Source organism: Coregonus lavaretus (assembly GCF_964263955.1).
Source record: "Coregonus lavaretus genome assembly, chromosome: 6".
NCBI classification, from domain to species: domain Eukaryota; kingdom Metazoa; phylum Chordata; class Actinopteri; order Salmoniformes; family Salmonidae; genus Coregonus; species Coregonus lavaretus.
The window spans coordinates 36704621-36721596 of NC_139993.1; the positions used below are offsets into that span (position 1 = coordinate 36704621).

Here is a 16976-nt window from a genome sequence, read left to right on the forward strand (position 1 = left end):
GATTATACTCAGCAGGAAGGTAAAGTCATACAGGAGCTTAGAGAAGAAGGGAGATAGGCTATTCCCAGCAACAGTTTTCTACAGAGCCTTAAATATATGGCTCTGGTTTTTCCGTAATACAAACTTCCTCTCAGCAACATGTGTATCCTCTATTTGAAAGTGTTAGGTCAATCGTGATTGTTCCAGATGCTACTGGAAGGTAACAACTGCTCATGCTGCCCACTCCTCCGGGGTTTATTTCACTTGTTAATAGGCTTATTGATATTAGCATTCTATGTCAAAAATGAGCAGAAATATGCCCTAAACAGCAACGGCGTCATACTAGCCTCAGCCCATGGCGGTGTGAGTGCCTCACAACATGTAAACAGGAACAACATAAAGCATTGTGCTCAATGTGTTTGGGAAATTAATCATTTGAAATTCCAATGTGCTCTTAGAACAATAGACCACAGGCTATCTATATGTACTGCATCAGATAGGCTAAGGCTATGACATTTGAGGCTAAATTTGCATGCATGTTTTCTATTTTGTAAAAGCTGTAATAGAAATGCATACCTGTTTACAGAGTTCTGATGTAGATTTTTTGTTCTCTTCACCTTGATTATGGCTCCGTGTGTGTGTGTGTGTGTGTGTGTGTGTGTGTGAAAATCTACCTGAGAGTAATGTAACGATTCACACGGATCAGCGAGGCCACACAATTGCCACCCACACAGTATGCAGATTGAGGCAGACCCGAGACAAGAGGATGGTGGGTGGATTAGAAAGCATCAGTGAGGTTCTAATTTCTCTGTTTTACAGGAGGATTTCACACGAGGACAGGAATTCTCATGATTTCACAATAGTACTACCAAATGAATGAGGCCGATACAATACAAACCAATCAGATGGACACGAAGAAGACACGCTCTACAATCTGCATTTCCTAGAGAAATGGTATCACCGGGTGTACAGCACTGAAATTGATTTTTCGATAACATTAAGTAGGCTTCATGAGAATAACAAACCATCTCACTTGCAGAATGATTACTTTCTCTCTATGGATATACGCTGATACACACACCCATGCATATACCGTGCACTTGTCCTCACACACATGCACACGCGCCCATGCACTCATGCACACACACGTGCACTCACACACACACGTGCACACACACACACAGCTGAAGATCAAGTGCAAGGCATGAATATCCGACTGGCTTTTTTGCTTGTTTGTGAGAGAATGTATACTGTAGAGTGCTGACCACTGCTACATTTCATTTAAGCCTGTTAGTGTTCCAGCCAAGCCATGAGAACAGATTAGCTGGTGTGGCGTTAAGCAGAGGGTTGCTGGCTCAGGTCCACACTGTTCTCACATCACTCAACAGCACAACTAAATCACTTTTCAATGGCTGCTTTGGTATTAGTGTGGGCATTGCTATACATATTAAAATCTTGGGCAAGACAAGATGGCTTTATACTTCGGAAAGTATTCAGACCCCTTGACTTTTAATTTTTTTTGTTACGTTACAGCCTTATTAGAAAATTCATTAAATAAATGAAAATCCTCAGCATTCTATACACAATATCCCATTATGAGAATGGGAAAACAGAAATTTTACCAAATGTGTTAAAAATAGAAAACAGAAATACCTTATTTACATAAGTATTCAGACCCTTTGCTATGAGACTCGAAATTGAGCGCATCCTGTTTCCATTGATCATCCTTGAGATGTTTCAACAACTTGACTGGAGTATAAAAAGGTCCCACAGTTGACAGTGCATGTCACAGCAAAAACCAAGCCATGAGGTTGAAGGAATTGTCCGTAGAGCTCCGAGACAGGATTGTGTCGAGGCACAGATCTGGGGAAGGGTACCAAAAATGTCTGCAGCATTGAAAGTCCGCAAGAATACAGTGCCCTCCATCATTCTTAAATGACTCTTCCTAGAGCTGGCCGCCCGGCCAAACTGAGCAATCGTGGGAGAAGGTCCTTGATCAGGGAGGTGACTAAGAACCCAATGATCACTCTGATAGAGCTCTAGAGTTCCTCTGTGGAGATGGGAGAACCTTCCAGAAGGACAACCATCTCCGCAGCACTCCACCAATCAGGCCATTATGGTAGAGTGGCCAGACGGAAACCACTCCTCAGTAAAAGGCACATGACAGCCCACTTGGAGTTTGCCAAAAGGCACCTAAAGACTCTGACCATGAGAAACAAGATTCTCTGGAATGATGAATCCAAGCTTGAACTTTTTGGCCTGAATGCCAAGCGTCACGTCTGGAGGAAACCTGGCACCATCCCTATGGTGAAGCATAGTGGCGGCAGCATCATGCTGTGGGGATGTTTTTCAGCGGCAGGGACTGGGAGACTAGTCAGGATCGAGACAAAGATGTACGGAGCGAAGTACAGAGAGATCCTTGTTGAAAACCTGCTCCAGAGCACTCTGGACCTCAGACAACGACCCTAAACACACAGCTAAGACAACGCAGGAGTGGCTTCGGGACAAGTCTCTGAATGTCTTTGAGTGGCCCAGCCAGAGCCTGGACTTGAACCCGATCAAACATCTCTGGGGAGACCTGAAAATAGCTGTGCAACAACGCTCCCCATCCAACCTGACAGAGCTTGAGAGGATCTGCAGAGAAGAATGGGAGAAACTCCCCAAATACAGGTGTGCCAAGCTTGTAGCGTCATACCCAAGAAGACTCAAGGCTGTAGTCGCTGCCAAAGGTGCTTCAACAAAGTACTGAGTAAAGGGTCTGAATACTTATGTAAATGTGATATTTCAAGGTTTTTTAAATTATAAATTAGCAAAAGTTTATGTCTTGTAACGTAACAAAACGTGGAAAAAGTCAAGGGGTCTGAATACTTTCCGAAGGCACTGAGTGTACAAGACATTAAGAACACATTCCTAATATTGAGTTGCACCCCCCCTTTTGCCCTCAGAACAGCCTGAAATTAGTCGGGGCATGGACTCTACAAGATGTCGAAAGCATTCCACAGGGATGCTGGCCCATGTTGACGCTAATGCTTACCACGGTTGTGTCAAGTTGGCTGGATGTCCTTTGGGTGGTGGACCATTGTTGATACACACGGGAACCTGATGAGCGTGAAAAACCCAGCAGACTTGCAGTTCTTGACACAAACCGGTGCGCCTGGCACCTACTACCATACCCCTGTTCAAAGGCACTTAAAACTTTTGTCTTGACCATTCACCCTCTGAATGGCACACATACACAATCCATGTCTCAATTGTCTCAAGGCTTAAAAATCCTTCTTTAACCTGTCTCCTCCCCATCATCTACACTGATTGAAGTGGATTTAACAAGTGACATCAATAAAGGATCATAGCTTTCACCTGGATTCACCTGGTCAGTCTGTCATGGAAAGAGCATTACACTGTGTATAGTCTATATCAGCTATTGTATTGTCAGAGCACTGTGCTCTTAATGACACCAACCTCAAAAAACTGTACATTTCATAGAAGAAAAAGAAAACAAACATGAAAATAGCTGCCATTATGAAACCTCTCACTTCCACATTGTTTCCCTTATTTGCAGCTTATGGTTTGTTTTGTTGTGAGGGAAGGTAGTTGGACTCCTTTTCATGACTTTTTTTTTTTTTTTTTTGTAGTTCAACAGTCCTGCTAAGAGCCCCCTGCCCACGGCTTCTTACGTAAGGACCCTGGCTGCAGTTGCCAAGTTCTGTTAGACTCCGAGCACTATAAAGCCAGTCTGATGCCTCACAAACTCCTCCTCCTGTCTCTCTATGGGCCATTGTGCTTCAAAAACACACTGCTACACTCACCCTGATAGGTCCCTGGCTCTGCAGTCTGTAGTTTTAGTCTTAGTATCCGTCTTAATTTTCCCATTCCAAAACAAATAGCATGACTGGCAGAGCATTAATTATATTCAAGATGACAAATACCAATATTGGGAGCACACAAGCATAGAGGAAACAGATTGTCTTGGCCTTTCAGAGTTTATATCCATCACACGCTTTTAGGGAGCCATAAATTCTCTCTTGGCTGCACAATGAAATAAATAGCTGTTATTATGTCCAATTATCAACTGCTAGCCAAGGCAGGGCAGGATGAAAACCTAATAAACACAAAAGGGCCTTTTTGTGAACAAATTATCAAAGGAGATGTATAAGCTACAAAGCAATAAGGCTGTGGGATATTTTATTTTCCGATGGTATAGGCCTACATCCTTTGAAATGATTGTCAGAAACAGAAGTTGTTTCTGCTCGCTTCACAGAGACACATCCTCACAGAAATCTCACACCATCCAAGTTTAATTTCCTGTTGGCAGACCAATCAGAAATCTCATCTCCAGACCCTAGGGCAGTGAAAATTAGCTCTCGAGGAGGTTATTGAAACATTAATATAACACATCCACTCCTCCACATGCTCTCCCCCAGCTCCATCAGATAAAACTAAGGCGGTGCTCTGATCTCAAACACAAAACTTTGGGCTGTCACTGTGTGTACTGTGTGTACAGGGCCACAGGGGAAATCCATATTTGTAATGAGTTGAATCATTTATCGATTGTCTCTCAGCATCGCTCAGGCAACAGGGAAATGGCCAGTTCTACCTCCTGTGCACAGACAGAACAGGAGTTTGAAGTTTCATTAGTCGTATGTACGGGATACACATGGTATACACCATCTAACGAAATGCTTATTTGCAGGTTCCTTCTCGACAATGCAACAACAATAAGAAACAATAAAAGATAAGAATACGAACATAAAGTAAACGGCTCACTAGAATAGAACAAAGATTTTTGCATAAGCCTAATACAGGAAGGCACAATTTATAGTCCAATATTTATACGTGTTTTGGGGAAGGAGGGACAAGTTTTTAAATTATGCAGTATTTAGCAATCATAATGGGAGTCTGGTAGCAGCAGTTGTGATGTGTGTGTAGCATGAATGTGTGTGTGTGTGTGTGTGTGTGTGTGTGCCTATTGAGAGGGGGTAAGTGAACTGGCATTGTGGTGCCAGGACAACAACCTCGCTCTCAACATCAGCAATACAAAGGAGTTGATTGTTGACTTCAGGAAGACTAAAGGGGGAGGTAAAACACTCACTCTGCATATTACCATCCACGTCACCCAACACTGCATGCCTAGTGTACAGTCCCAGGCTGTGTCAGCCAGAGATCATCTATGAAGGGCTGTAGGGGATGATGAGCACAAACACAACCCTCCTACAGAGCCCTATACTGTGTAGGTGCCAAAGCACACCAAAGAAGGCATTAACGATTGTTGTGGTACTTATTCTAATCAAAGGAGAGACTTTTAGATGTCCTCAAAACAATTTAACTTTATTATCGATTAATTACTGCAGAAATTGAGTTAGTCGGCAACCGCCTTGGAGGTGATCACTGAGAACTCAGAAGAGCAGAACTGAGGTTACAGCTCTTTATAGCAAAGATACATCCTTCTGAATACATGACAAACAGCAGATGTGTGGAATGGGTCAAAAGGTACATTGTGCTCTCATGCAACAGACATCAAGATTTACATGGAGCCAAATATCTGTCTCTAGTTCATTTACTGCTTGTTTATACAGAAATACTAATGTAACCTAGAACACTAGGTCATTCCCTCAAATGATTAAGTCGAGTGTTCATCTTCCATATAGGATAAATAAACTGGAGATTTGGTCTCCCTGGCACCCACACACAGGCACACAGACACTAATCATTGAATGGAATGTTGTCTTATCACCAAGTCATCGCAAATAAACTGTCAGCGGTTAAATCTCAGAGGCTCATCTCAGTTCCACACAGACACAGGAGAGTTCTAAAAACCCTATTATGTTTCCTCGCAGAAGAACAGACAGTGTTAATGTACTAATATATCTAATACATTCTAATATAAAAGTAATGTGATTAACATAATGTTGTAATTCTACGACATGATAAGCAACAAAATAAAGACAGCACTTCTAAAAGCCTATTTCTCACCATAGCCTGCTGAATTTGCAAGATAACTTCTCTTTCATTTTGATTTCGGCACCAATGAAAATGTGGCACAAACTCGCCACTCTGGATTGATGTTTCAGCATTGTCTCAATGAAGAGTTCGGCATTAGACTAGCCACGTGCGACATGCACCGCAGTTATAAGCTTGCTAGTTAGCAGCAGGCAGACGAGCAATGAGCAATATCCACGGTCGTAGTATGGCTGAAGCCTGAGCTGGAATGTGAAGCTAACTGAAGCTGACTAGCTTTAGAAAAACCCTGAGTAGATCGAGCTTCAATCGTAGTATAGCCCTCATTACCTTTGTTTATATTGCATAGACCCCGTAGACTCTAGAATAGGGCACCTCATGACAAATGGTCATAAACTGACACTATACATAAGGCTATCAACATCAGTATCCACCCCATTAATAATGCATTACTAGCGTCCTACACCGGGCTGTCACATTGCACAGCAATTGATCATATTCTACAAAACTTTAAATAGAATAAATACAAATTGCTATTTTCGTGAACTAGGGAAAAAAAGCCTTAGAAGTTAAGGAATGAGATCTTCTGGATGGTGTATCTCTACCCAGCGCTGGCCTCCTTGCCATCCCAGCTCTCCCTTCATCTTTCTGCACTACATTCTGGAGCTACGAGCATCTTCAAAAAACACTAATCCGCAAGCAAGGGGCATATACAGTTTGACATTCTAATCTATTAACTAATTGGACTGCATTGCACTCTCTGTGGTGCTGTGTATGTTAATGACAATCAGTGTAATCACAGGAAAGCCTGTCTAAATGCAGTTGTAAAATTGCTGTAATTGGCGTCAGATTAACAGGAGCTATTTTGGTGTTTGGATCCAGAGGCCAGAAGTTGTAAACTACAAGTAAATGAGGTCTGTACAAGAAGCATCATCATTATTCATGGTGAAAGTTCCAAAAGCATGAAACAGAAAGTGTTGTTTTTAAAGAGGTACTTTTTTACACCAGTTTGAATGTAGGATGGATAGAAATCTGCAAAAACGGCAACTTGTCATAAATTGTCCTCTCAATTATCTTGTAATGAAATCAGCATGATGTAATCAAAGTGACACGTAACTGCAGGTGTTATGGGCATACTGAATCAAAGAGTGTCCTCTAATCAAGCAAATGACAAGAACAGGCCATCTGGCCCTAATTGGGAAATATAGGGACTTAACATGCTGTCTCCTCTCTCAAACTGTGAGCCTCTGAGTGTGTGCTACTGCTCAGCTCTTTGATACACAGACAATTTAGACTTTATCCATGCATTCATACTTCACTCATTAAAACTTGAAAGAATCTCAGTCTGGAATGTATGCAGCAGGTGCACAGTGTCCTCTTATGATCAGTGAGTCAGGCTGAGGGAGAAAGGAGTTACTGACTACATTGGACCAGCTAGCTTCAGGACTGAATGTACAGCTAGACCTTTTATTCCTGTACGAAGGTATGATAGACTGAAACACTAGGAGCACGTCGCTAAGCCAAACCCAGACAGTCTAATGGCCTTCAGGGCATTCAGATTCCTTCGTTTTGATTACAACCCAGTTTCTCTAGCTGGAAAAAGGGGAGACTGGGATTAAATCAAGGACAACGCCATCTTTGGTGGCCCGATGATTGTGAGTGACAGGGCCCTTAGGTAACCGTGCTAGTCATCTCTGGAGGGTCCTATCACTCAAGTCAACATTGATGGCCAAAAATGTGAATTCTCTGCATTTGTCTCAGTCCTTTTTACCCAGCCAGTGCCATTCCTAGCCTCTGTTTGCTTTGGGAGGGCTGTCTCTCACAGGTCTGTCCATCTTTACCCACTCCCATTCACACACATGATGGATGGCTGTTTAAATCCAAGGGGACTACTGGTCATTAGGGGGGAGGTGAAGCACTGTGTTTGTGGTGTGTGAGAGAGGCGTAGGTAGAGAGAAGACCGAAATAGTGAGACGGGGAGAGTGAGTACCAGGGCCTTTTTGTGGCTTGACATTAGAGTTACATTGTAATCCAGCAGATAATAGCCTGCAGGTCAGAGTGCATTGGGAGCAGGCAGCACCTGCTGTCATTCAGTCAAGGTGACAATGAGCCCGTCGGGTGCAGTGCCGAGTCACAGGGGGCCTGAACAGTGCCTCTACAGTAAGCATCCTATATGGAGGTTAGTGTGGGAATCTGGATTACCTTGACACGTCACACTGTCATTCATTAGGGGACCAAAAAAGCACACTGGAATAATTGCCCACATGCCGTGGTAACCTTGCACAGCTGAAACTATGCATGTATATTTTATTTTCACACATGACCCTTCCCAGTACTGTTTCAGAGCACATTGCAGTTGAAAGGCAGAGTGAGAACGTGCTGGTGGTGTAAAGCCAGGCAGACTCAGAGCTGAATATAAACAGAGGTGGAGCCTCTCGACTGAGCAGGCTCTCCTTCAAACACCCATAGAGCCAAGGGAATCCCCAGGGACAATCAATGTCTGCTTTTCGTCCAGCTCCCCTCACAGTATCACCACCCGCTATCATCTCTCCCTACCCACATCCAAAAGCAACCAGCTTTTAATTCATTCCAAGTTGCTTTAAAGGTCTTCTCTAGCTCTATTCTGAAGATTACTGGAGAGAAAATGTCTAGGGAAAAGCCTAAGATATAGTAAGGCAATTGAAAAGGTTTCCTGCCAAACCTCGGTTTAAACTACAGTATACGTTTTTGCTAGTAACTAAGCTTAATACAGATTTGGTTCTCGGTTCCATATGGCATATCAAAAATGTGTCTACTGCAACTATCCTAAATGTGCACTCACAGCTCATGTTTGATTAGACAGAACATGTAGCGCGAAGACTCGCCCACTATTCAGAGAGCGGTTGGAAATGGGTGAGTATCGGGAATACATTGAAGGGGCTTCAAGGGCTCTCTACCACCTCCCACATTGCGGGCACAGAGTCCTCTTCAGCCTAGAACCTGGCACCCTGGATGGGATGGTGCCCTTTGCTGACCCCCTCTGTATCGCGTCAGACAAGTACCACAGGGCTATGTGGCTTAAATCGGAGCCACACATGAGCCTGTGGGATACTTTGACTCAATTAAACAAGCTTGTATTTTAGCAGGACCACAAAGCAGTTTTGATCCTTCTGTTTTGCATAATGTATATTCATAAGCATATCAGGTGACGGGAGCAGGAATGCAAAGAGTTATGCAGGATGGTAGATTGTCAAAGTAGAGGACAGCATAATGAGTAGATTGTTTAGCAGCCTGTGGGTGTTAGTGGCATCATTACATGCACTGAACCGCTCTGATGACAGCCAACCTAGAAACTACCCACAGGAGTTTACCTTTGAAATTAGATTTCCATTGGCAATCTGAACTGGTTGAGATCAGGCTACAGAAATTCTCCAAGTACAGTAATTAGTTATATGCACGTGCAGTCAAGTGAATGCATCCATAAAAGGACAAAGACTGGATCAAACTGGCCTTACTCTGTGTACGAGTCATTCCTGCAGCGCAACTGGAATGTTACATAACTGAGACATAAGGGTCAAGAAGCAACTCACTCTTTGTACTGGTGTTATGCTTGGAACTCATGTTCCCATACATATGGTGGCAACCAGCAACTGCCCATTTATCCACTGCTAGATGTTTCAGGCTAAACAAGAATCCGGTACTGCCATCTCCTGGTCAGTTATTACACTGGATGTTTGAAGCTATTAAGTACAATAGACCTGCATGTAAAGATGAATATATTTTATTTAGTGAACAGTTGTACATATCACATTGAACAAAAAAAAAAAGTGCATACTTGCACTGCAGGAGGCTTACAAGTGGCGATAAAACTGGAGGCAGAGCACCTATGAAGAAGGACCAATAAATCTGGACTGATGTCAATTTACAGGATTGGGCCACAGAAGTCATAAATACATCCATATAAACAAAGCAGTCCAAGCATCATACCAGGATTACAAAGAATAGGTTGACCATGTCTCAGTAAAACATTTTTTACAGGTTTTATTATCACACCAGATGTACCTGAAATGCCACCTTCCACTATGCCTCTTGTGGAATATCCTGCAACAAGAGAAGGCAAAAAAGACAACTTTACATTCAAAGCCAGTCTCCTAGTCAGAGTACTTGCAGAATGATGAAAGACCATCCCAGCGAGATGCTCACTCTGTACCGTTTTAAGGTCCTCGATCACGCCCTTCTCTGAAACGTCAAGGTCACTTTCTGTGTTATTGTGAGAGTTAAATTCCTCACTGTCAGTATCCACTGCGCTCAGCTGTCAAAAAGGAAAGACATGGATTATTCAAGTACAGAAGTGTCAAATCGATTCAAAGTGCCATGGGAAATTAGCGTGACGAAATCGGTTTAATGATGGCATGCATTTTAGAGAAAATATACTACCCATGTGAGAAGAACCAGGGTTAGGCCCAGTCAGAGCAACCCATAACATGAGAACCCACCTCATAGTCAGGATCAACAGAAGGCTCCTCATCCTCTAGTTCCTGAGAGAGGGCCTCAACCCAGGTCTGCTGCTCCTCGTCATCAACGTCATCCTGCTTCCTCTTGTTGCCTTTCCCACAGGGCTTAGTGGGGGAGACACGCACCTCTGAAAAACAACCCAAATTAATAATAGAATTCCCCCCATACCATTTCAAGCACGTCTCAATGCTGTAGATAGAAACCATGGCTATACATGCCTGGGGATACGGCGCAGCCGATGCTGGTGCACACAGGGTATCCCAGGGCGCTCTGCATGCGGCGGGGCAGGATAGCCAACAGTATGCGTGTGGCCCGCCGCAGACGCTTGCGGCCTGTTAGACAATGGCGGGCTGGACTAGAGCGGTCATCCTCTTCTGGAGCAGCGAAAGCCTTCTCATCTGAAGGGGACCAACCAAACAGCCACCAAAACCCACGGAGAGCACGCATCTGCAGACACATAACATAGGTTTAATTACTTTGGCAATTAAAAAAGAGCCATAAATCACATATCCAAGACAGATGCACAGTGATGACAGGTGCTCATGGGATTATTGAAATGGCACATTTATGAGGCCAATTATGGGCACTGAAACTATTGAACCTTAACCATCCCATGTCTAAACATGGAGTCAAATTCAAACCATCCAGTGAAGACAGAAGTGAAGCTAGGGGCACATGCTTACCGCAAGTCTGACCGGCCAAAACTGTGACAGGCGACAGAGTACAGTGGTTATCGCACTGTCTCTCTTCACCACAACTTTTTCCTGTTAAGGTAAAATGAGTCAGTGCAGTGTTAGTTAATCAAATCTTAAATTCAACTTCTAAACCACCAAGTAGGCATAAAATATCGAGGTGTGCAGCCAGTAGGCTAACTAGCAAGCGCATTGATGAGAAACACTTCACACCAATGCCCTATGAAATTCACTTTCATAGCAAACTAGGAAAATTAAGCTAGGTTAGGAGACGGGTTAAGGTCAGGAAATAGGTTAGCGAAAATGCTGGCCTAAGCTGCTACGAAAGCCACTTCGTGTCGTGAAGTGTCCCAGCGCATTTAGTTAGCGAGCAGTCACTTCTGATGACACATGCAGCAGAAGCTAGCAAGCGTTCAAAGTTTCCCGCCGCAGAGAGTTCATGATGTTGGCAAGTTAACGACAACAAGTTCCACAATAAATACAAGTTGCTGTCAAACATAATTCGCCCACATTACCTCAACACCGTCGTTGTCCTGCTCGATGGTGACGCTACATTCAGAGGTCATACTGATCAGCTAGGCGCTCGATTGGAAGGAAGTTGATGACAGCGGTGTGTGATCGTTGATCTTATGAACCCCGTAATAGCCGTAGATGAGCCAATCACCTCACACAAACAATTAGGCTAACTGTGACCAATTATCGAATCACAAATTATTGAAATAATGACGTAGGGCAGCATCTGTAGAAACGTATGGGCCAACATCAGATGTATGGGCCAACAATAGCCTGTCACATACAGTAGGCAAAATAGGCTGCGTTTATGCCGCGATCACGTGCCAATCGGAACTAAACTCAGAAATGTACGACTTGCTAACTGGTTGAATGCGGCATGTGTATAACTAGGCAACCAGTTAGCGGCATCTTTCTAGAGTTCAGAGTTTCCGACCTGAAGATCATTGACGTCATGATTTGACGTCGTTTTTCCCCGAATTCCCAGTTGTCTTGAACGCACCAACAGTACTCCAGAGTGGGAGATGAAGAGGGGGTGAGGGGGGAGTCACAGGTATAAAGGCCCACTGTTTTCTCTCCAGACCAATCTAGCCTACCCAAGACACGCACTAATAGCACTGCTGAAAGGGAGAGAGAGACACATAGGCTAGCCTACACACACACACACACACACACACACACACACACACAATGAACAGAAACATGACAGTGACATGCACCATCAGCATTGGAACTATTAGCAGTAGCGCAAAACCCTTTAATGCCGCAGAAATGTGGTATTTCCCCACCTCGCGCTGAAATGTGGTATTTCCCCACCTAGCGCAGGCACAGTTGCGTGGGGATGCATTCACTTTTGTGGGCCACCTCTAGTGCGTGCTCTCTTGGGAGTTCCGTCGGATCAGACTGCCACACAAGTAAGGACAAAATCTACAGCAATTTACAAACGCCTGGCAGCGTCCCACAGTTTACCATTCCCAGTCTTCACCATTCCCAAAGGGATGATGGTGAGGAGGCAGAGGAAGGCTATGGGGGCCCTGAAGTGGACACCTGCTGTTTATCACTTTCACCATCCTCTTCACTCTCTTCATCAGCGCCATCCTCTAGCTTTGGGTCTTCACCTGAGCTAAAAGCCCACTGGACCATCTCAGACCCCTTCACCCACAAGCGGTCTACCCTCCACAGGCAGAGTTTCTACCATTGCCTCTGCAACTGGATCCTGGACTTCCTGACGGGCCGCCCCCCAGGTGGTAAGGGTAGGTAACAACACATCCGCCACGCTGATCCTCAACACGGGTGCCCCTCAGGGGTGCGTGCTCAGTCCCCTCCTGTACTCCCTGTTCACTCATGACTGCATGGCCAGGCACGACTCCAACACCATCATTAAGTTTGCAGATGACACAACAGTGGTAGGCCTGATCACCGACAACGACGAGACAGCCTATAGGGAGGAGGTCAGAGACCTGGCCGTGTGGTGCCAGGACAACAACCTCTCCCTCAACGTGATCAAGACAAAGGAGATGACTGTGGACTATAGGAAAAAGAAGAGGACCGAGCACGCCCCCATTCTCATCGACGGGGCTGTAGTGGAGCAGGTTGAAAGCTTCAAGTTCCTTGGTGTCCACATCACCAACAAACTAACATGGTCCAAGCACACCAAGACAGTCGTGAAGAGGGCACGACAAAACCTATTCCCCCTAAAGAGACTGAAAATATTTGGCATGGGTCCTCAGATCCTCAAAAGGTTCTACAGCTGCACCATCGAGAGCATCCTGACTGGTTACATCACTGCCTGGTATGGCAACTGCTCGGCCTCCGACCGCAAGGCACTACAGAGGGTAGTGCGTACGACCCAGTACATCACTGGGGCCAAGCTTCCAGCCATCCAGGACCTCTATACCCATCTCCTCACTGAAACATTTGTATGAATATGAAAGCTGATCCTGAATTCATCATTTTGTAGAAATGCCTTTCATAAACATTCTCCTCTCAAGACAGGTCAATATCTCATGAAATCCACAATACTAGCTAGTAAACTATGGCTACGTGCATCTATCTACAATATATCCAATATATTTTCAGAGATTTCCAATTTCCAAGACACATTTGTTGGATCTACATTAACAGTTTTATGAATACACTTCATAAAACTCAAAAATGACTCAAACTGGTGTAGGGCAGGCCATCTCGTGGATTATATAATGATGGTTGTGGGTGTGCATTCCATTGCACTGTCCAGTCTTTACATAACTAATTTATTCCAATCCCACATCACCTTAAGTAAGCACCAGAGTCAGCCCCTTCAGACCTCTATACTGTAGATCCCAACTATGGCTAGCCTTACATCTGTATGTTTTATTTAAGGGGCATATTCTAAGCCTTAATCTTCCCAACTGAATTTAACAGAAATCCTAATCCACCATACACCATCGTTAACAACACATATAACAGCTGTATATTTTCAATGGTTTATTACACTCTTCAGATGACAATTTAAAGTTACATATCATAAAAGGGTGATGTATTTCAGCAACTCAATCTGTTCCAGATGAGAGATTGCGTGGGTCACATGTCCAACAGTCTGTAAAGCTGAAGTGCATGTTGTTCAATGTGTGCTGATGCAACATCTGCTGTATGTGAGGTAGGGAGACCCTGTTCTCTGTGGCTCTTAGCATATGAAGGGGCTCTTAAGAGAAAGGACACTAGGGCCTAATGATGTTTACTCTGCAGCCTTCTACTGATACTCATTATGTCTCCTCGCTCATAGATCATTAAGAGGAAGAGTGCCTCAATGTGGAATAAAGACAAAATATGAAACCTTCTAATTCTAAAAACAGATCACAAAACCCCCTTGTCTGAAGAGCACTTGACCTAATATATTTCAATAATATAATGGAGCAAGATATTCATTTTCAGAATAATGCCTACTGCAAAGTAAGAAAGTATGGTAGCAGACAGTCTAGCGGTTAAGAGCATTGGGCCAGTAACTGAAAGGTTGCTGGTTTGAATCCCTGAGCCGACTAGTGACACATCTGTCGATGTGCCCTTGAGCAAGGCACTTAACCCTAATTGCTCCTGTAAGTCGCTCTGGATAACAGCGTCTACGTAAATGTATGAACTTATAAGCTTAATTGTTTAAATCTATTAATGCTAACCAATAGGCCCACAGTGTGCTATTATTATAGCTGTAGGAATTCTAATCCCTCTCTGCAAATACACACACACCGTACACTTTGGACTGATCAGAATTGTATGTAGGCTAATTAACTTGTGAAGCTTATTATGTGAGCTTACTCAGAAACGCTTTAATTTACTACTATAGGTCTTCTATTTATTTATTTTATCTCAGACTTTTATAGCTACTGGACTCATAAAGAGCTACTCTCTCAAGTTATCTTGTTGGGGCGAGTGACTCTTTGAACTTACAATGGCTAGCCCCAAGCCGTTTAATTTTTTTATTGTGCTTTATGCTATTTGCCCCATGACTCCTGCATGCTTTGTTGACTATGAACTTGATCATTTACCCAACCATGGGACAGAAAATGTTTTTTCCCACACTCACGACTCTGACTCTCTATTGGTTACATGAACTCTTGGCCTCCCATCCTATTTTAACAATCTCTCGCCGGCTTTGTATTCATGTTACCTGATGAAATTGTTGTACAATATGATCTTGTTGCCATCTGATGCACATTGAAATGTCATAACAAATCAACACTGCAGAGCTCTCCCTGTCCTCTGCCGTGCCCTGATTGTATTACTTCTGATGATATCTGGAAATGTGCATGTACACCCTGGCCCGTCTACTGTTGCTAGCCTCAATTCTGACTTGTGCTCTGATTTCTTCTTCACTGATTTCTGCTCTCGTAAAAGCCTGGGTTTTCTGCACATTAACACTAGAAGCTTATTACCTAAAATTGATCAATTAAACGTGTGGGTTCACAGCTCCAATCCAGATGTGTTGGTCATTACTGAGACTTGGTTAAGAAAGAGTGTTTTGAACATTGATGTTAACCTTTCTGGTGAGAACTTTTTTTGGCAAGACATCTTCCAAAGGTGGTGGAGTGGCAATCTTTACCAAGGAACACCTTCAGTGCTCTGTGTTTCCACCAAGTCTGTCCCCAAACAATTTGATTTGCTAGTTTTAAGCAATAAGCTTTAAAATAGCTCTTTGTTGACTGTTATCGTCCACCACCAGCACTGACCTGCACCCTACCTGCCCTAAGCTCTCTCCTGGCCCCTTACACGAAGTCTGAATTTGTCCTGCTAGGTGACCTAAACTGGGACATGCTTAAACCACCTGACCAAGTACTAAAACAATGGGACTCCTTAAATCTCTCTCAGATTATTACCAATCCCACAAGGTATGACTCCAAACACCCAGAAAAGGCTACTCTCCTTAATGTTATCCTCACAAATAATCCTGATAGGTATCAGTCTGGTGTTTTCTGTAATGACCTTAGTGATCACTGTTTTACAGCCTGTGTTCGTAATGGCTGCTTAGTTAAACGACCTGTCCTGATTTGTCATAGACACTTGCTAAAAAACTTTAATGAGCAAGCCTTCCTTCATGACCTGGCCTCTGTAAATTGGTTTAGAATCAGCTTGATCCCCTCTGTCGAAGACGCTTGGACCTTCTTTTTTGATATTTTCAGTGGTATTGTTAACAAACACACCCCCATAAAGAAAATGAGAATTAAAAACAGGTTCAGCCCCTGGTTCGACCGTGATCTGACAGAGTTACTCCACCTCAAGAACACCATTTGGCGAAAGGCTTGGCACACAAATACTCAGGCTGACTGGCTGTCATTCAGGCAAATGAGAAATAAGTGCACTCAGGCTATCCGGAAGGCCAAAGTTAGTTACTTTAAATAGCAGTTCTCTCTCTCTGTGGGTCTAACCCCAAGAAGTTCTGGAAAACGGTGAAAGACCTGGAGAATAAACCCTCCTCCTCACAGCTGCCTATGTCCCTTATTGTTGATGATGGGGTTGCTACTGACAAGGAGCGTATGGCTGAGCTCTATAATCACCACTTCATTAAGTCAGGATTCCTATTTGACTCAGCCATGCCTCCTTGCTCGTCCAACACTTCCTCATCTCTCAGCCCTTCTAACGCGATTAGCCCCGATGCTCCACCCTCTTTTTCCCCTGCCCCGCTACACAGTTTCTCCCTGCAGGCGGTCACTGAGTCTGAGGTGCTAAAGGAGCTCCTTAAACTTGACCCCAAAAAACCCTGGGTCAGATGGTTTAGATCCTTTCTCCCTTAAGGTTGCAGCCCCTATCATCGCTGTAACGCACAGTGGTTTGCGAAAGTATTCACCCCCCTTGGCATATTTCCTATTTTGTTGT

The 16976-nt window shown here is 43.9% G+C and overlaps 1 protein-coding gene across 1 annotated transcript; it reads right to left on the reverse strand.

Annotated features, from left to right (window-relative positions):
• Positions 1-9942: 9942 nt before the first annotated feature.
• Positions 9943-11686, reverse strand: LOC311131033 (uncharacterized protein; the record flags this gene model as incomplete). The annotated part of the gene is made up of 5 exons (XM_084163858.1): positions 9943-10014; positions 10124-10225; positions 10410-10555; positions 10647-10875; positions 11636-11686. The coding sequence occupies 5 exons, from the start codon at positions 11684-11686 to the stop codon at positions 9994-9996; spliced, it is 549 nt and encodes a 182-aa protein (XP_084019984.1). The 3' UTR covers positions 9943-9993.
• Positions 11687-16976: the final 5290 nt, after the last annotated feature.